This window comes from Oncorhynchus gorbuscha, linkage group LG12 (genome assembly GCF_021184085.1).
Source record: "Oncorhynchus gorbuscha isolate QuinsamMale2020 ecotype Even-year linkage group LG12, OgorEven_v1.0, whole genome shotgun sequence".
NCBI lineage: Eukaryota > Metazoa > Chordata > Actinopteri > Salmoniformes > Salmonidae > Oncorhynchus > Oncorhynchus gorbuscha.
This window is the reverse complement of record NC_060184.1, coordinates 7,403,533-7,426,473: the sequence shown is the minus strand read 5'-3', so window position 1 is coordinate 7,426,473 and position 22,941 is coordinate 7,403,533. Positions and strand designations below refer to the sequence as shown.

General features: G+C 43.8%; 1 protein-coding gene across 1 annotated transcript in view; it reads left to right on the top strand.

Annotated features, from left to right (window-relative positions):
* Positions 1–21,801, top strand: part of LOC123990489 (synapse differentiation-inducing gene protein 1-like) — a 153,603-nt gene extending 131,802 nt beyond the window's left edge. The window contains exon 4 of the mRNA XM_046291038.1: positions 19,579–21,801. Coding sequence (XP_046146994.1) covers positions 19,579–19,737 — 159 coding nt within the window. The 3' untranslated portion in view covers positions 19,738–21,801. The remainder of the gene's footprint in view (positions 1–19,578) is intronic.
* The last annotated feature ends 1,140 nt before the right edge of the window (positions 21,802–22,941 follow it).

Genomic DNA, 22,941 nt, shown 5'->3' with positions numbered 1-22,941 from the left:
TAAACCCACTGTCACCTCATGGTTAAACCCACTGTTAAACCCACTGTTACCTCATGGTTAAACCCACTGTTACCTCATGGTTAAACCCACTGTCACCTCATGGTTAAACCCACTGTTACCTCATGGTTAAACCCACTGTTAAACCCACTGTTACCTCATGGTTAAACCCACTGTTACCTCATGTTTAAACCCACTGTTACCTCATGGTTAAACCCACTGTCACCTCATGGTTAAACCCACTGTTACCTCATGGTTAAACCCACTGTTAAACCCACATGTCACCTCATGGTTAAACCCACTGTTAAACCCACTGTCACCTCATGGTTAAACCCACTGTTACCTCATGGTTAAACCCACTGTTACCTCATGGTTAAACCCACTGTTATCTCATGGTTAAACCCACTGTTACCTCATGGTTAAACCCACTGTTAAACCCACTGTTACCTCATGGTTAAACCCACTGTTAAACTCACTGTTACCTCATGGTTAAACCCACTGTTACCTCATGGTTAAACCCACTGTTACCTCATGGTTAAACCCACTGTTACCTCATGGTTAAACCCACTGTCACATCATGGTTAAACCCACTGTCACCTCATGGTTAAACCCACTGTTAAACCCACTGTTACCTCATAGTTAAACCCACTGTTACCTCATGGTTAAACCCACTATTACCTCATGGTTAAAACCACTGTTACCTCATGGTTAAACCCACTGTTACCTCATGGTTAAACCCACTGTCACCTCATGGTTAAACCCACTGTTAAACCCACTGTTACCTCATGGTTAAACCCACTGTTAAACCCACTGTTAAACCCACTGTTACCTCATGGTTAAACCCACTGTCACCTCATGGTTAAACCCACTGTTAAACCCACTGTTACCTCATGGTTAAACCCACTGTTAAACCCACTGTTAAACCCACTGTTACCTCATGGTTAAACCCACTGTTACCTCATGGTTAAACCCACTGTTACCTCATGGTTAAACCCACTGTTACCTCATGGTTAAACCCACTGTTACCTCATGGTTAAACCCACTGTCACCTCATGGTTAAACCCACTTTTGCCTCATGGTTAAACCCACTGTTACCTCATGGTTAAACCCACTGTTACCTCATGGTTAAACCCACTGTTATCTCATGGTTAAACCCACTGCTACCTCATGGTTAAACCCACTGTTACCTCATGGTTAAACCCACTGTTAAACCCACTGTCACCTCATGGTTAAACCCACTGTTACCTCATGGTTAAACCCACTGTTAAACCCACTGTTACCTCATGGTTAAACCCACTGTTACCTCGTGGTTAAACCCACTGTTACCTCATGGTTAAACCCACTGTTACCTCATGGTTAAACCCACTGTTACCTCATGGTTAAACCCACTGTTAAACTCACTGTTACCTCATGGTTAAACACACTGTTAAACCCACTGTTACCTCATGGTTAAACCCACTGTTACCTCATGGTTAAACCAACTGTTAAATTCACTGTTACCTCATGGTTAAACCCACTGTTACCTCATGGTTAAACCCACTGTTAAACCCACTGTTGCCTCATGGTTAAACCCACTGTTAAACCCACTGTTACCTCATGGTTAAACCCACTGTTAAACCCACTGTTAAACCCACTGTTACCTCATGGTTAAACCCACTGTTACCTCATGGTTAAACCCACTGTGGAACCCACTGTTACCTCATGGTTAAACCCACTGTTAAACCCACTGTTACCTCAAGGTTAAACCCACTGTCACCTCATGGTTAAACCCACTGTTAAACCCACTGTTACCTCATGGTTAAACCCACTGTTACCTCATGGTTAAACCCACTGTTACCTCATGGTTAAACCCACTGTTACCTCATGGTTAAACCCACTGTTACCTCATGGTTAAACCCACTGTTAAACCTCATGGTTAAACCCACTGTTACCTCATGGTTAAACCCACTATTACCTCATGGTTAAACCCACTGTTACCTCATGGTTAAACCCACTGCTACCTCATGGTTAAACCCACTGTTACCTCATGGTTAAACCCACTGTTACCTCATGGTTAAACCCACTGTTACCTCATGGTTAAACCCACTGTTACCTCATGGTTAAACCCACTGTTACCTCATGGTTAAACCCACTGTTGCCTCATGGTTAAACCCACTGTTGCCTCATGGTTAAACCCACTGCTACCTCATGGTTAAACCCACTGTCACCTCATGGTTAAACCCACTGTTAAACCCACTGTTACCTCATGGTTAAACCCACTGTTACCTCATGGTTAAACCCACTGTCACCTCATGGTTAAACCCACTGTTACCTCATGGTTAAACCCACTGTTAAACCCACTGTTACCTCATGGTTAAACCCACTGTTACCTCATGTTTAAACCCACTGTTACCTCATGGTTAAACCCACTGTTACCTCATGGTTAAACCCACTGTTACCTCATGGTTAAACCCACTGTTAAACCCACTGTCACCTCATGGTTAAACCCACTGTTAAACCCACTGTCACCTCATGGTTAAACCCACTGTTACCTCATGGTTAAACCCACTGTTACCTCATGGTTAAACCCACTGTTATCTCATGGTTAAACCCACTGTTACCTCATGGTTAAACCCACTGTTAAACCCACTGTTACCTCATGGTTAAACCCACTGTTAAACTCACTGTTACCTCATGGTTAAACCCACTGTTACCTCATGGTTAAACCCACTGTTACCTCATGGTTAAACCCACTGTTACCTCATGGTTAAACCCACTGTCACATCATGGTTAAACCCACTGTCACCTCATGGTTAAACCCACTGTTAAACCCACTGTTACCTCATAGTTAAACCCACTGTTACCTCATGGTTAAACCCACTATTACCTCATGGTTAAACCCACTGTTACCTCATGGTTAAACCCACTGTTACCTCATGGTTAAACCCACTGTCACCTCATGGTTAAACCCACTGTTAAACCCACTGTTACCTCATGGTTAAACCCACTGTTAAACCCACTGTTAAACCCACTGTTACCTCATGGTTAAACCCACTGTCACCTCATGGTTAAACCCACTGTTAAACCCACTGTCACCTCATGTTTAAACCCACTGTCACCTCATGGTTAAACCCACTGTCACCTCATGGTTAAACCCACTGTTACCTCATGGTTAAACCCACTGTTACCTCATGGTTAAACCCACTGTTACCTCATGGTTAAACCCACTGTTACCTCATGGTTAAACCCACTGTCACCTCATGGTTAAACCCACTTTTGCCTCATGGTTAAACCCACTGTTACCTCATGGTTAAACCCACTGTTACCTCATGGTTAAACCCACTGTTATCTCATGGTTAAACCCACTGCTACCTCATGGTTAAACCCACTGTTACCTCATGGTTAAACCCACTGTTAAACCCACTGTCACCTCATGGTTAAACCCACTGTTACCTCATGGTTAAACCCACTGTTAAACCCACTGTTACCTCATGGTTAAACCCACTGTTACCTCGTGGTTAAACCCACTGTTACCTCATGGTTAAACCCACTGTTACCTCATGGTTAAACCCACTGTTACCTCATGGTTAAACCCACTGTTAAACTCACTGTTACCTCATGGTTAAACACACTGTTAAACCCACTGTTACCTCATGGTTAAACCCACTGTTACCTCATGGTTAAACCAACTGTTAAACTCACTGTTACCTCATGGTTAAACCCACTGTTACCTCATGGTTAAACCCACTATTACCTCATGGTTAAACCCACTATTACCTCATGGTTAAACCCACTGTCACCTCATGGTTAAACCCACTGTTAAACTCAATGTTACCTCATGATTAAACCCACTGTTAAACCCACTGTTGCCTCATGGTTAAACCCACTGTTAAACCCACTGTTACCTCATGGTTAAACCCACTGTTAAACCCACTGTTAAACCCACTGTTACCTCATGGTTAAACCCACTGTTACCTCATGGTTAAACCCACTGTTAAACCCACTGTTACCTCATGGTTAAACCCACTGTTAAACCCACTGTTACCTCATGGTTAAACCCACTGTCACCTCATGGTTAAACCCACTGTTAAACCCACTGTTACCTCATGGTTAAACCCACTGTTACCTCATGGTTAAACCCACTGTTACCTCGTGGTTAAACCCACTGTTACCTCATGGTTAAACCCACTGTTACCTCATGGTTAAACCCACTGTTACCTCATGGTTAAACCCACTGTTAAACTCACTGTTACCTCATGGTTAAACACACTGTTAAACCCACTGTTACCTCATGGTTAAACCCACTGTTACCTCATGGTTAAACCAACTGTTAAATTCACTGTTACCTCATGGTTAAACCCACTGTTACCTCATGGTTAAACCCACTGTTAAACCCACTGTTGCCTCATGGTTAAACCCACTGTTAAACCCACTGTTACCTCATGGTTAAACCCACTGTTAAACCCACTGTTAAACCCACTGTTACCTCATGGTTAAACCCACTGTTACCTCATGGTTAAACCCACTGTGGAACCCACTGTTACCTCATGGTTAAACCCACTGTTAAACCCACTGTTACCTCAAGGTTAAACCCACTGTCACCTCATGGTTAAACCCACTGTTAAACCCACTGTTACCTCATGGTTAAACCCACTGTTACCTCATGGTTAAACCCACTGTTACCTCATGGTTAAACCCACTGTTACCTCATGGTTAAACCCACTGTTACCTCATGGTTAAACCCACTGTTACCTCATGGTTAAACCCACTGTTACCTCATGGTTAAACCCACTATTACCTCATGGTTAAACCCACTGTTACCTCATGGTTAAACCCACTGCTACCTCATGGTTAAACCCACTGTTACCTCATGGTTAAACCCACTGTTACCTCATGGTTAAACCCACTGTTACCTCATGGTTAAACCCACTGTTACCTCATGGTTAAACCCACTGTTACCTCATGGTTAAACCCACTGTTGCCTCATGGTTAAACCCACTGTTGCCTCATGGTTAAACCCACTGCTACCTCATGGTTAAACCCACTGTCACCTCATGGTTAAACCCACTGTTAAACCCACTGTTACCTCATGGTTAAACCCACTGTTACCTCATGGTTAAACCCACTGTCACCTCATGGTTAAACCCACTGTTACCTCATGGTTAAACCCACTGTTAAACCCACTGTTACCTCATGGTTAAACCCACTGTTACCTCATGTTTAAACCCACTGTTACCTCATGGTTAAACCCACTGTTACCTCATGGTTAAACCCACTGTTACCTCATGGTTAAACCCACTGTTAAACCCACTTTCACCTCATGGTTAAACCCACTGTTAAACCCACTGTCACCTCATGGTTAAACCCACTGTTACCTCATGGTTAAACCCACTGTTACCTCATGGTTAAACCCACTGTTATCTCATGGTTAAACCCACTGTTACCTCATGGTTAAACCCACTGTTAAACCCACTGTTACCTCATGGTTAAACCCACTGTTAAACTCACTGTTACCTCATGGTTAAACCCACTGTTACCTCATGGTTAAACCCACTGTTACCTCATGGTTAAACCCACTGTTACCTCATGGTTAAACCCACTGTCACATCATGGTTAAACCCACTGTCACCTCATGGTTAAACCCACTGTTAAACCCACTGTTACCTCATAGTTAAACCCACTGTTACCTCATGGTTAAACCCACTATTACCTCATGGTTAAACCCACTGTTACCTCATGGTTAAACCCACTGTTACCTCATGGTTAAACCCACTGTCACCTCATGGTTAAACCCACTGTTAAACCCACTGTTACCTCATGGTTAAACCCAACCCCACTGTTAAACCCACTGTTAAACCCACTGTTACCTCATGGTTAAACCCACTGTCACCTCATGGTTAAACCCACTGTTAAACCCACTGTCACCTCATGTTTAAACCCACTGTCACCTCATGGTTAAACCCACTGTCACCTCATGGTTAAACCCACTGTTACCTCATGGTTAAACCCACTGTTACCTCATGGTTAAACCCACTGTTACCTCATGGTTAAACCCACTGTTACCTCATGGTTAAACCCACTGTCACCTCATGGTTAAACCCACTTTTGCCTCATGGTTAAACCCACTGTTACCTCATGGTTAAACCCACTGTTACCTCATGGTTAAACCCACTGTTATCTCATGGTTAAACCCACTGCTACCTCATGGTTAAACCCACTGTTACCTCATGGTTAAACCCACTGTTAAACCCACTGTCACCTCATGGTTAAACCCACTGTTACCTCATGGTTAAACCCACTGTTACCTCATGGTTAAACCCACTGTTACCTCATGGTTAAACCCACTGTTACCTCATGGTTAAACCCACTGTTACCTCATGGTTAAACCCACTGTTACCTCATGGTTAAACCCACTGTCACCTCATGGTTAAACCCACTGTTACCTCATGGTTAAACCCACTGTTAAACCCACTGTTACCTCATGGTTAAACCCACTGTTACCTCATGTTTAAACCCACTGTTACCTCATGGTTAAACCCACTGTTACCTCATGGTTAAACCCACTGTTACCTCATGGTTAAACCCACTGTTAAACCCACTGTCACCTCATGGTTAAACCCACTGTTAAACCCACTGTCACCTCATGGTTAAACCCACTGTTACCTCATGGTTAAACCCACTGTTACCTCATGGTTAAACCCACTGTTATCTCATGGTTAAACCCACTGTTACCTCATGGTTAAACCCACTGTTAAACCCACTGTTACCTCACGGTTAAACCCACTGTTAAACTCACTGTTACCTCATGGTTAAACCCACTGTTACCTCATGGTTAAACCCACTGTTACCTCATGGTTAAACCCACTGTTACCTCATGGTTAAACCCACTGTCACATCATGGTTAAACCCACTGTCACCTCATGGTTAAACCCACTGTTAAACCCACTGTTACCTCATAGTTAAACCCACTGTTACCTCATGGTTAAACCCACTATTACCTCATGGTTAAACCCACTGTTACCTCATGGTTAAACCCACTGTTACCTCATGGTTAAACCCACTGTCACCTCATGGTTAAACCCACTGTTAAACCCACTGTTACCTCATGGTTAAACCCACTGTTAAACCCACTGTTAAACCCACTGTTACCTCATGGTTAAACCCACTGTCACCTCATGGTTAAACCCACTGTTAAACCCACTGTCACCTCATGTTTAAACCCACTGTCACCTCATGGTTAAACCCACTGTTACCTCATGGTTAAACCCACTGTTACCTCATGGTTAAACCCACTGTTACCTCATGGTTAAACCCACTGTTACCTCATGGTTAAACCCACTGTTACCTCATGGTTAAACCCACTGTCACCTCATGGTTAAACCCACTTTTGCCTCATGGTTAAACCCACTGTTACCTCATGGTTAAACCCACTGTTACCTCATGGTTAAACCCACTGTTATCTCATGGTTAAACCCACTGCTACCTCATGGTTAAACCCACTGTTACCTCATGGTTAAACCCACTGTTAAACCCACTGTCACCTCATGGTTAAACCCACTGTTACCTCATGGTTAAACCCACTGTTAAACCCACTGTTACCTCATGGTTAAACCCACTGTTACCTCGTGGTTAAACCCACTGTTACCTCATGGTTAAACCCACTGTTACCTCATGGTTAAACCCACTGTTACCTCATGGTTAAACCCACTGTTAAACTCACTGTTACCTCATGGTTAAACGCACTGTTAAACCCACTGTTACCTCATGGTTAAACCCACTGTTACCTCATGGTTAAACCAACTGTTAAATTCACTGTTACCTCATGGTTAAACCCACTGTTACCTCATGGTTAAACCCACTGTTAAACCCACTGTTGCCTCATGGTTAAACCCACTGTTAAACCCACTGTTACCTCATGGTTAAACCCACTGTTAAACCCACTGTTAAACCCACTGTTACCTCATGGTTAAACCCACTGTTACCTCATGGTTAAACCCACTGTGGAACCCACTGTTACCTCATGGTTAAACCCACTGTTAAACCCACTGTTACCTCAAGGTTAAACCCACTGTCACCTCATGGTTAAACCCACTGTTAAACCCACTGTTACCTCATGGTTAAACCCACTGTTACCTCATGGTTAAACCCACTGTTATCTCATGGTTAAACCCACTGCTACCTCATGGTTAAACCCACTGTTACCTCATGGTTAAACCCACTGTTACCTCATGGTTAAACCCACTATTACCTCATGGTTAAACCCACTGTTACCTCATGGTTAAACCCACTGCTACCTCATGGTTAAACCCACTGTTACCTCATGGTTAAACCCACTGTTACCTCATGGTTAAACCCACTGTTACCTCATGGTTAAACCCACTGTTAAACCCACTGTTACCTCATGGTTAAACCCACTGTTACCTCATGGTTAAACCCACTGTCACCTCATGGTTAAACCCACTGTTACCTCATGGTTAAACCCACTGTTAAACCCACTGTTACCTCATGGTTAAACCCACTGTTACCTCATGTTTAAACCCACTGTTACCTCATGGTTAAACCCACTGTTACCTCATGGTTAAACCCACTGTTACCTCATGGTTAAACCCACTGTTAAACCCACTGTCACCTCATGGTTAAACCCACTGTTAAACCCACTGTCACCTCATGGTTAAACCCACTGTTACCTCATGGTTAAACCCACTGTTACCTCATGGTTAAACCCACTGTTATCTCATGGTTAAACCCACTGTTACCTCATGGTTAAACCCACTGTTAAACCCACTGTTACCTCATGGTTAAACCCACTGTTAAACTCACTGTTACCTCATGGTTAAACCCACTGTTACCTCATGGTTAAACCCACTGTTACCTCATGGTTAAACCCACTGTTACCTCATGGTTAAACCCACTGTCACATCATGGTTAAACCCACTGTCACCTCATGGTTAAACCCACTGTTAAACCCACTGTTACCTCATAGTTAAACCCACTGTTACCTCATGGTTAAACCCACTATTACCTCATGGTTAAACCCACTGTTACCTCATGGTTAAACCCACTGTTACCTCATGGTTAAACCCACTGTCACCTCATGGTTAAACCCACTGTTAAACCCACTGTTACCTCATGGTTAAACCCACTGTTAAACCCACTGTTAAACCCACTGTTACCTCATGGTTAAACCCACTGTCACCTCATGGTTAAACCCACTGTTAAACCCACTGTCACCTCATGTTTAAACCCACTGTCACCTCATGGTTAAACCCACTGTCACCTCATGGTTAAACCCACTGTTACCTCATGGTTAAACCCACTGTTACCTCATGGTTAAACCCACTGTTACCTCATGGTTAAACCCACTGTTACCTCATGGTTAAACCCACTGTCACCTCATGGTTAAACCCACTGTCACCTCATGGTTAAACCCACTGTTACCTCATGGTTAAACCCACTGTTACCTCATGGTTAAACCCACTGTTATCTCATGGTTAAACCCACTGCTACCTCATGGTTAAACCCACTGTTACCTCATGGTTAAACCCACTGTTAAACCCACTGTCACCTCATGGTTAAACCCACTGTTACCTCATGGTTAAACCCACTGTTAAACCCACTGTTACCTCATGGTTAAACCCACTGTTACCTCGTGGTTAAACCCACTGTTACCTCATGGTTAAACCCACTGTTACCTCATGGTTAAACCCACTGTTACCTCATGGTTAAACCCACTGTTAAACTCACTGTTACCTCATGGTTAAACACACTGTTAAACCCACTGTTACCTCATGGTTAAACCCACTGTTACCTCATGGTTAAACCAACTGTTAAACTCACTGTTACCTCATGGTTAAACCCACTGTTACCTCATGGTTAAACCCACTGTTACCTCATGGTTAAACCCACTATTACCTCATAGTTAAACCCACTATTACCTCATGGTTAAACCCACTGTCACCTCATGGTTAAACCCACTGTTAAACTCAATGTTACCTCATGGTTAAACCCACTGTTAAACCCACTGTTGCCTCATGGTTAAACCCACTGTTAAACCCACTGTTACCTCATGGTTAAACCCACTGTTAAACCCACTGTTAAACCCACTGTTACCTCATGGTTAAACCCACTGTTAAACCCACTGTTACCTCATGGTTAAACCCACTGTTAAACCCACTGTTACCTCATGGTTAAACCCACTGTCACCTCATGGTTAAACCCACTGTTAAACCCACTGTTACCTCATGGTTAAACCCACTGTTACCTCATGGTTAAACCCACTGTTATCTCATGGTTAAACCCACTGCTACCTCATGGTTAAACCCACTGTTACCTCATGGTTAAACCCACTGTTACCTCATGGTTAAACCCACTATTACCTCATGGTTAAACCCACTGTTACCTCATGGTTAAACCCACTGCTACCTCATGGTTAATCCCACTGTTACCTCATGGTTAAACCCACTGTTACCTCATGGTTAAACCCACTGTTACCTAATGGTTAAACCCACTGTTACCTCATGGTTAAACCCACTGTTACCTCATGGTTAAACCCACTGTTGCCTCATGGTTAAACCCACTGTTGCCTCATGGTTAAACCCACTGCTACCTCATGGTTAAACCCACTGTCACCTCATGGTTAAACCCACTGTTAAACCCACTGTTACCTCATGGTTAAACCCACTGTTACCTCATGGTTAAACCCACTATTACCTCATGGTTAAACCCACTGTTACCTCATGGTTAAACCCACTGTTACCTCATGGTTAAACCCACTGTCACCTCATGGTTAAACCCACTGTTAAACCCACTGTTACCTCATGGTTAAACCCACTGTTAAACCCACTGTTAAACCCACTGTTAAACCCACTGTTACCTCATGGTTAAACCCACTGTCACCTCATGGTTAAACCTACTGTTAAACCCACTGTCACCTCATGGTTAAACCCCCTGTCACCTCATGGTTAAACCCACTGTTACCTCATGGTTAAACCCACTGTTACCTCATGGTTAAACCCACTGTTACCTCATGGTTAAACCCACTGTTACCTCATGGTTAAACCCACTGTTACCTCATGGTTAAACCCACTGTCACCTCATGGTTAAACCCACTGTTACCTCATGGTTAAACCCACTGTTAAACCCACTGTCACCTCATGGTTAAACCCACTGTTACCTCATGGTTAAACCCACTGTTACCTCATGGTTAAACCCACTGTTACCTCATGGTTAAACCCACTGTTATCTCATGGTTAAACCCACTGCTACCTCATGGTTAAACCCACTGTTACCTCATGGTTAAACCCACTGTTACCTCATGGTTAAACCCACTATTACCTCATGGTTAAACCCACTGTTACCTAATGGTTAAACCCACTGTCACCTCATGGTTAAACCCACTGTTAAACCCACTGTTACCTCATGGTTAAACCCACTGTTAAACCCACTGTTAAACCCACTGTTAAACCCACTGTTACCTCATGGTTAAACCCACTGTCACCTCATGGTTAAACCCACTGTTAAACCCACTGTCACCTCATGGTTAAACCCCCTGTCACCTCATGGTTAAACCCACTGTTACCTCATGGTTAAACCCACTGTTACCTCATGGTTAAACCCACTGTTACCTCATGGTTAAACCCACTGTTACCTCATGGTTAAACCCACTGTTACCTCATGGTTAAACCCACTGTCACCTCATGGTTAAACCCACTGTTACCTCATGGTTAAACCCACTGTTAAACCCACTGTCACCTCATGGTTAAACCCACTGTTACCTCATGGTTAAACCCACTGTTACCTCATGGTTAAACCCACTGTTACCTCATGGTTAAACCCACTGTTATCTCATGGTTAAACCCACTGCTACCTCATGGTTAAACCCACTGTTACCTCATGGTTAAACCCACTGTTACCTCATGGTTAAACCCACTGTTACCTCATGGTTAAACCCACTGTTACCTAATGGTTAAACCCACTGCTACCTCATGGTTAAACCCACTGTTACCTCATGGTTAAACCCACTGTTACCTCATGGTTAAACCCACTGTTACCTCATGGTTAAATCCACTGTTACCTCATGGTTAAACCCACTGTTACCTCATGGTTAAATCCACTGTTGCCTCATGGTTAAACCCACTGCTACCTCATGGTTAAACCCACTGTCACCTCATGGTTAAACCCACTGTTAAACCCACTGTTACCTCATGGTTAAACCCACTGTTACCTCATGGTTAAACCCACTGCTACCTCATGGTTAAACCCACTGCTACCTCATGGTTAAACCCACTGTCAGCTCATGGTTAAACCCACTGTTAAACCCACTGTTACCTCATGGTTAAACCCACTGTTAAACCCACTGTTAAACCCACTGTTACCTCATGGTTAAACCCACTGTTACCTCATGGTTAAACCCACTGTTAAACCCACTGTTACCTCATGGTTAAACCCACTGTTAAACCCACTGTTACCTCATGGTTAAACCCACTGTCACCTCATGGTTAAACCCACTGTTAAACCCACTGTTACCTCATGGTTAAACCCACTGTTACCTCATGGTTAAACCCACTGTTATCTCATGGTTAAACCCACTGCTACCTCATGGTTAAACCCACTGTTACCTCATGGTTAAACCCACTGTTACCTCATGGTTAAACCCACTGTCACCTCATGGTTAAACCCACTGTTAAACCCACTGTTACCTCATGGTTAAACCCACTGTTACCTCATGGTTAAACCCACTAATACCTCATGGTTAAACCCACTGTTACCTCATGGTTAAACCCACTGTTACCTCATGGTTAAACCCACTGTCACCTCATGGTTAAACCCACTGTTAAACCCACTGTTACCTCATGGTTAAACCCACTGTTAAACCCACTGTTAAACCCACTGTTAAACCCACTGTTACCTCATGGTTAAACCCACTGTCACCTCATGGTTAAACCCACTGTTAAACCCACTGTCACCTCATGGTTAAACCCCCTGTCACCTCATGGTTAAACCCACTGTTACCTACCTCATGTTACCTCATGTTAAACCCACTGTTACCTCATGGTTAAACCCACTGTTACCTCATGGTTAAACCCACTGTTACCTCATGGTTAAACCCACTGTTACCTCATGGTTAAACCCACTGTTACCTCATGGTTAAACCCACTGTCACCTCATGGTTAAACCCACTGTTACCTCATGGTTCAACCCACTGTCACCTCATGGTTAAACCCACTGTTACCTCATGGTTAAACCCACTGTTAAACCCACTGTCACCTCATGGTTAAACCCACTGTTACCTCATGGTTAAACCCACTGCTACCTCATGGTTAAACCCACTGTTACCTCATGGTTAAACCCACTGTTATCTCATGGTTAAACCCACTGCTACCTCATGGTTAAACCCACTGTTACCTCATGGTTAAACCCACTGTTACCTCATGGTTAAACCCACTATTACCTCATGGTTAAACCCACTGTTACCTAATGGTTAAACCCACTGCTACCTCATGGTTAAACCCACTGTTACCTCATGGTTAAACCCACTGTTACCTCATGGTTAAACCCACTGTTACCTCATGGTTAAACCCACTGTTGCCTCATGGTTAAACCCACTGTTGCCTCATGGTTAAACCCACTGTTGCCTCATGGTTAAACCCACTGCTACCTCATGGTTAAACCCACTGTCACCTCATGGTTAAACCCACTGTTAAACCCACTGTTACCTCATGGTTAAACCCACTGTTACCTCATGGTTAAACCCACTGCTACCTCATGGTTAAACCCACTGCTACCTCATGGTTAAACCCACTGTCAGCTCATGGTTAAACCCACTGTTAAACCCACTGTTACCTCATGGTTAAACCCACTGTTACCTCGTGGTTAAACCCACTGTTACCTCATGGTTAAACCCACTGTTACCTCATGGTTAAACCCACTGTTACCTCATGGTTAAACCCACTGTTAAACCCACTGTTACCTCATGGTTAAACACACTGTTAAACCCACTGTTACCTCATGGTTAAACCCACTGTTACCTCATGGTTAAACCAACTGTTAAACTCACTGTTACCTCATGGTTAAACCCACTGTTACCTCATGGTTAAACCCACTATTACCTCATAGTTAAACCCACTATTACCTCATGGTTAAACCCACTGTCACCTCATGGTTAAACCCACTGTTAAACTCAATGTTACCTCATGGTTAAACCCACTGTTAAACCCACTGTTACCTCATGGTTAAACCCACTGCTACCTCATGGTTAAACCCACTGTCACCTCATGGTTAAACCCACTGTTAAACCCACTGTTACCTCGTGGTTAAACCCACTGTTACCTCGTGGTTAAACCCACTGTTACCTCATGGTTAAACCCACTGTTACCTCATGGTTAAACCCACTGTTACCTTATGGTTAAACCCACTGTTAAACCCACTGTTACCTCATGGTTAAACACACTGTTAAACCCACTGTTACCTCATGGTTAAACCCACTGTTACCTCATGGTTAAACCAACTGTTAAACTCACTGTTACCTCATGGTTAAACCCACTGTTACCTCATGGTTAAACCCACTATTACCTCATAGTTAAACCCACTATTACCTCATGGTTAAACCCACTGTCACCTCATGGTTAAACCCACTGTTAAACCCACTGTTACCTCATGGTTAAACCCACTGTTAAACCCACTGTTACCTCATGGTTAAACCCACTGTTAAACCCACTGTTACCTCATGGTTAAACCCACTGTTAAACCCACTGTTACCTCATGGTTAAACCCACTGTTAACCCACTGTTACCTCATGGTTAAACCCACTGTCACCTCATGGTTAAACCCACTGTCACCTCATGGTTAAACCCACTGTTAAACCCACTGTTACCTCATGGTTAAACCCACTGCTACCTCATGGTTAAACCCACTGTTACCTCATGGTTAAACCCACTGTTACCTCATGGTTAAACCCACTGTTACCTCATGGTTAAACCCACTGTTACCTCATGGTTAAACCCACTGTTACCTCATGGTTAAACCCACTGTTACCTCATGGTTAAACCCACTGCTACCTCATGGTTAAACCCACTGTCACCTCATGGTTAAACCCACTGTTAAACCCACTGTTACCTCATGGTTAAACCCACTGTTACCTCATGGTTAAACCCACTGTTACCTCGTGGTTAAACCCACTGTTACCTCATGGTTAAACCCACTGTTACCTCATGGTTGAACCCACTGTTACCTCATGGTTAAACACACTGTTAAACCCACTGTTACCTCATGGTTAAACCCACTGTTACCTCATGGTTAAACCAACTGTTAAACTCACTGTTACCTCATGGTTAAACCCACTGTTAAACTCACTGTTACCTCATTGTTAAACCCACTGTTACCTCATGGTTAAACCCACTGTTACCTCATGGTTAAACCCACTGTTACCTCATGGTTAAACCCACTGTTACCTCATGGTTAAACCCACTATTACCTCATAGTTAAACCCACTATTACCTCATGGTTAAACCCACTGTCACCTCATGGTTAAACCCACTGTTAAACTCAATGTTACCTCATGGTTAAACCCACTGTTAAACCCACTGTTACCTCATGGTTAAACCCACTGTTAAACCCACTGTTACCTCATGGTTAAACCCACTGTTACCTCATGGTTAAACCCACTGTTAAACCCACTGTTACCTCATGGTTAAACCCACTGTTAAACCCACTGTTACCTCATGGTTAAACCCACTGTCACCTCATGGTTAAACCCACTGTCACCTCATGGTTAAACCCACTGTTAAACCCACTGTTACCTCATGGTTAAACCCACTGCTACCTCATGGTTAAACCCACTGTTACCTCATGGTTAAACCCACTGTTACCTCATGGTTAAACCCACTGTTACCTCATGGTTAAACCCACTGTTAAACCCACTGTTACCTCATGGTTAAACCCACTGTTAACCCACTGTTACCTCATGGTTAAACCCACTGTCACCTCATGGTTAAACCCACTGTCACCTCATGGTTAAACCCACTGTTAAACCCACTGTTACCTCATGGTTAAACCCACTGCTACCTCATGGTTAAACCCACTGTTACCTCATGGTTAAACCCACTGTTACCTCATGGTTAAACCCACTGTTACCTCATGGTTAAACCCACTGTTACCTCATGGTTAAACCCACTGTTACCTCATGGTTAAACCCACTGTTACCTCATGGTTAAACCCACTGCTACCTCATGGTTAAACCCACTGTCACCTCATGGTTAAACCCACTGTTAAACCCACTGTTACCTCATGGTTAAACCCACTGTTACCTCATGGTTAAACCCACTGTTACCTCGTGGTTAAACCCACTGTTACCTCATGGTTAAACCCACTGTTACCTCATGGTTAAACCCACTGTTACCTCATGGTTAAACACACTGTTAAACCCACTGTTACCTCATGGTTAAACCCACTGTTACCTCATGGTTAAACCAACTGTTAAACTCACTGTTACCTCATGGTTAAACCCACTGTTAAACTCACTGTTACCTCATGGTTAAACCCACTGTTACCTCATGGTTAAACCCACTGTTACCTCATGGTTAAACCCACTGTTACCTCATGGTTAAACCCACTGTTACCTCATGGTTAAACCCACTATTACCTCATAGTTAAACCCACTATTACCTCATGGTTAAACCCACTGTCACCTCATGGTTAAACCCACTGTTAAACTCAATGTTACCTCATGGTTAAACCCACTGTTAAACCCACTGTTACCTCATGGTTAAACCCACTGTTAAACCCACTGTTACCTCATGGTTAAACCCACTGTTAAACCCACTGTTACCTCATGGTTAAACCCACTGTTAAACCCACTGTTACCTCATGGTTAAACCCACTGTTAAACCCACTGTTACCTCATGGTTAAACCCACTGTCACCTCATGGTTAAACCCACTGTCACCTCATGGTTAAACCCACTGTTAAACCCACTGTTACCTCATGGTTAAACCCACTGCTACCTCATGGTTAAACCCACTGTTACCTCATGGTTAAACCCACTGTTACCTCATGGTTAAACCCACTGTTACCTCATGGTTAAACCCACTGTTACCTCATGGTTAAACCCACTGTTACCTCATGGTTAAACCCACTGTTACCTCATGGTTAAACCCACTGCTGCCTCATGGTTAAACCCACTGTCACCTCATGGTTAAACCCACTGTTAAACCCACTGTTACCTCATGGTTAAACCCACTGTTACCTCATGGTTAAACCCACTGTTACCTCGTGGTTAAACCCACTGTTACCTCATGGTTAAACCCACTGTTACCTCATGGTTAAACACACTGTTAAACCCACTGTTACCTCATGGTTAAACCCACTGTTACCTCATGGTTAAACCAACTGTTAAACTCACTGTTACCTCATGGTTAAACCCACTGTTAAACTCACTGTTACCTCATGGTTAAACCCACTGTTACCTCATGGTTAAACCCACTGTTACCTCATGGTTAAACCCACTGTTACCTCATGGTTAAACCCACTGTTACCTCATGGTTAAACCCACTATTACCTCATAGTTAAACCCACTATTACCTCATGGTTAAACCCACTGTCACCTCATGGTTAAACCCACTGTTAAACTCAATGTTACCTCATGGTTAAACCCACTGTTAAACCCACTGTTACCTCATGGTTAAACCCACTGTTAAACCCACTGTTACCTCATGGTTAAACCCACTGTTAAACCCACTGTTAAACCCACTGTTACCTCATGGTTAAACCCACTGTTACCTCATGGTTAAACCCACTGTTAAACCCACTGTTAAACCCACTGTTACCTCATGGTTAAACCCACTGTTAAACCCACTGTTAAACCCACTGTTACCTCATGGTTAAACCCACTGTTAAACCCACTGTTACCTCATGGTTAAACCCCCTGTTAAACCCACTGTTACCTCATGGTTAAACCCACTGTTACCTCATGGTTAAACCCACTGTTACCTCATGGTTAAACCCACTGTTACCTCATGGTTAAACCCACTGTTACCTCATGATTGACAATTCCTTTTTTATTGTACCAAAGAGTGTATTTATCTGACAGGCTTTAGTGAGCCTCATTTTGTAACCGTTCTGTTAATTTCATTATCAATATCTGGCGTGTGCGTATTTCTGAAAAGAATACGTCCGTATAAAAATATGGAGATTTATAAACTTGTTGCACGCCACACATACCCATGTTTCCTCGTTATCAATCAGACCCGTGGTAAAACTGTGTAAAACTGTGCGTGAACGAGCATCATGACTCTGCCTGTAAAACACCCTGCATTCGTCTTCTATGGTCACAATAGCGTCGTATAATGTGGTACTATTGGAATTAAGGCACGGTAGTTTCTAAAAGAAAGAGCAATGACAATCGAATGTTTGCAAAACATTTGAATCTTTTTTACAGTAATTTATGCTGTAAAAGACCGTGACAGTTTCTGAAAGAGAAAACTAAGACAAAAAACAAACAAAACAAATGCAAATTGAACCATTCAACTTTCACCCCTGACCTATACGCTGGACAGTTCGTGTATTCTGAAACACTGTCTGGGCTACTGACCTATACGCTGGACAGTTCGTGTATTCTGAAACACTGTCTGGGCTACTGACCTATACGCTGGACAGTTCGTGTATTCTGAAACACTGTCTGGGCTACTGACCAATACGCTGGACAGCTCGTGTATTCTGAAACACTGTCTGGGCTACTGACCTATACGCTGGACAGCTCGTGTATTCTGAAACACTGTCTGGGCTACTGACCTATACGCTGGACAGTTCGTGTATTCTGAAACACTGTCTGGGCTACTGACCAATACGCTGGACAGCTCGTGTATTCTGAAACACTGTCTGGGCTACTGACCTATACGCTGGACAGCTCGTGTATTCTGAAACACTGTCTGGGCTACTGACCAATACGCTGGACAGCTCGTGTATTCTGAAACACTGTCTGGGCTACTGACCAATAACAAAATATAACATGCTTATTAATGTCAAAGATCAATTGTCTGTTCAACCTGTTAAATGTGCATTATAAATCGTGCTGCCTACGGGATCACATACAGCAATACATCTATTTAGTAGGTTACAAAAGACGGTTTGGTTGTTTAGCGACAAAATCAATGCATGCAGAACTATGGGGCAAAATAGACTAGGTTGGCTTAGATTGTTGATAACATGTAAACTGTATTCAGTCTCCAATGTTTATATAAAAACAACATAAGCACTTGTCTCTCAAATACATAGTTACAGTTGTTGGTTAGCTACCTAGATATCACATTTTAGCCGCATCTCTCTCTCTCTCTCTCTCTCTCTCTCTCTCTCTCTCTCTCTCTCACTCTCTACCTCTCACTCTCTACCTCTCACTCTCTACCTCTCACTCTCTACCTCTCACTCTCTACCTCTCACTCTCTACCTCTCACTCTCTACCTCTCACTCTCTACCTCTCACTCTCTACCTCTCACTCTCTACCTCTACCTCTCTCTACCTCTCACTCTCTACCTCTACCTCTCTCTACCTCTCTCTACCTCCTCCCCCCTTTCCTTTATTTCTTCCTTTCTTATCTCTTCCCTTCCACCAGACCAGTAAGGCGGTGACGAAGGGTGACTTCCCGCTGGCGAGCATCGCATCCCGAAGGGCTTTGTTCCTGGCGGCCCTCTCCATCACCATCGGGACAGGCGTCTACGTGGGGGTGGTGGTGGCCCTCATCGCCTACCTCTCCAAGCCAGGTCACATATAGCAGTGCCAGGGGGAACCGGTAATGGACACTGCTACTGCCAGGGAAAGGTGAAGGGGGCATCATTCTTTTTTTCTTCCACCATCCCTCTATCTGTCCAGCCTTCTCTCAGACTACCAGGCGAACAACAGGAGAGAAGTGAGGAACCAGCCCTTCTCAGTGGACACTGCTACTACCAGGGAATGGTTTGAACTGCCCTCCTCCCGTAACATAACAGCACTGCTGACATGCAATCCGTTCCTCTCTCTTTCCCCCCCATCCCTTCATCTCACTATCCTCCTCCCTTCAGCCTCCCTACAGGCAGCAAAGATTAGATGAAGGAACAAAGAGGAGCTAGGCATGAAGGGGAGATGAGGAGGAGGAGAAGAGCAGGGGAAACTAGGACAGAGAGAACACAGACACTGTTTTCTCTGGGAAAAGTTATCTGAAGTGAGGTAAAGAGGAACACAGTTTGAGATATGATGTCCTGTTCCGTTCCGTTCCGTTCCGTCCCCCCCCCCATCTCCCCCCCTGTAGGGTGTTTAAACTTAGCTTTGTTACTTCAACATTCTACAGACCATTACAGAAAACGAGATGGGTGGGTGAGGGATCAGACAGCAAAAAAAACCATGGTTTGCAATTACTGAGACTTTAGCAGACGGAGAAACTTCAAGGGACCGCAGTGTCTGGAGGTCTCACTGAGAGGACTATGAAAACGTCCTTGAATTCTCTATCTGTATGCCGTCTGAACCAGGCTTGAACATTTTGACTCTCTGGATCCCCTGCTACTAACTGACTATCTCTGTTAATTTACCATCAAATGCTTCTTCAATGGGTCTGGTTCTAAGGCCTACTGCTGGGTGGTTCTCTGTCAACATGGAGAGAGAGAGAGAGAGAGAGAGAGAGAGAGAGAGAGAGAGAGAGAGAGAGAGAGAGAGACAGAGAGACAGAGAGAGAGAGAGACATATTGATGGTGGTGTCATATAACAGACCCCTAATGCTTTCTGCATTTCAGAACTTGAACGTTTCTGTCTGGCCAATGGCGCGGTTTCATCTTCAATAAGGAGACTACTGGGGCTATTGTCAACTAACTCACAAGTGTTTAATTGCAGTTTGTCTTTTCATTGAAGAAAAAAGGATAATGACAACAAGGAAAAAGCAGCATCCAAACATTGACAGATCTCATCAAAGACGGATTTGTTTTGTGTATTTCTTAGCTGAACCAGCTGCGATGGCATGAATTAAATTATATGAATTAAAGTGGAACAAAAAAGCGAACTTCCTGCTCCCTGCAGGTGAACTGGAGGGTTACTAGGGAGAGAGAACTATTGTGCATAGTTCTGAAGTTAAGTTTTCCTCCTTAAAGCATCATCAATATCAGTACGCCAGTTCCACGAGGACAGGATAACTCATCCTCAAGTACTAATGTCTACTAATCTATCATCTGCATCATCAACTCAACTCTCTGGTCTCTGGGACCAGTGTAAACTCAACTCTCTGGTCTCTGGGACCAGTGTAAACTCAACTCTCTGGTCTCTGGGACCAGTGTAAACTCAACTCTCTGGTCTCTGATGTCCAGTGTAAACTCAACTCTCTGGTCTCTGATGTCCAGTGTAAACTCAACTCTCTGGTCTCTGATGTCCAGTGTAAACTCAACTCTCTGGTCTCTGGGACCAGTGTAAACTCAACTCTCTGATCTCTGGGACCAGTGTAAACTCAACTCTCTGGTCTCTGATGTCCAGTGTAAACTCAACTCTCTGGTCTCTGGGACCAGTGTAAACTCAAATCTCTGGTCTCTGATGTCCAGTGTAAACTCAACTCTCTGGTCTCTGGGACCAGTGTAAACTCAACACTCTGGTCTCTGGGACCAGTGTAAACTCAACTCTCTGGTCTCTGGGACCAGTGTAAACTCAACTCTCTGGTCTCTGAGGTCTAACTCAGTGTTGTGATACAATAAAGTACAGGTATTCAATAAAAGCCTTTCCAGGACCCAGGCAGAGTGCGAACAGTGAAGCATTGAATCTCAACACTGTAGAAAATGACAGCCTCCTCCCTCCCATATGCCATAGGAGATATTAAAAGGGGGGGGGGGGAACTATTTCAGCATCACTAATAAAGACTGAACCGTGTGGATTTGGCTCCTGAGGGAAAAAGGCTGGGAAGTGTTTCGCTATAATGGCTCCCATTAGAACTCAGCAGCAGTAGCCAGAAGGCGCTTGGAAAGTGGAAGCATCGTAGAACGTTAAAAAGTTAACGTTGTGGAGACGTTTCGGAGACACCGTTAGTGTCTAACGGTAAACAACTAAAATTGTTTACCGTTAGTTAGCAATCGCTATTTTGCTAGCTACGGTAGTGCTGCAATGTCAACAATAACCTGTTGCCTCCAGTTGTATTTACATTTCTACATTGTGACCCGCAGACATGCGAATCCACTTCTGTCTGCAGTCGGCAGATAGGTTGTTTGAACGGTCTTTTTCCAACTGCTATGGGCATTGTCTCGCCGACAGGCTAATTACGTCTGACCATTATCAATAGACACACAGAGGGACTTCTTCTTCATTAGACTAGACACTGAGGCCATGCACGCACGCACGCACACACACACACACACACACACACACACACACACACACACACACACACACACACACACACACACACACACACACACACACACACACACACACACACACACACACACACACACACACACACACACACACATCCTCTGGGTGGCAATCCCAGATAACAGCCCACCATGTTTTAATTGATTTCCTAGAAACTGTTGTTGTTCTGGGCCATTAGCACTCGCCTCATTCACTACCGAAATGAACGGAACTCACTATTTTAATTGCTCCTACAATTACATGACCTTCGACCTTTCAACCTCTCCACCCCTTTTACAGTGCGTTCCCATGGCAACTGTTTGGTCCCAACTGTTGCAGTGTCGTTGATTTTTACTGCAGTGTGGCTAAAATCAGGGTCACACACAGAGTGTTTCTTGGTTGTCTTAAACAAATCTACTTTGAAACTAAAGTAAAACACCTCACACACATGGTTATGGGCTTAACAAAAGAAGACGCCTGAAACCATGTCAGATATATAGAGTTGAAATGTATTACATATTGAGTTTGAATCTCAATAATACACTTTATACACATCCCAGAAGACGGAAATTTTGCAAAACTGTTCGTTGTGGAAACACCGTATTTTCGTCGAGGTTTCTTT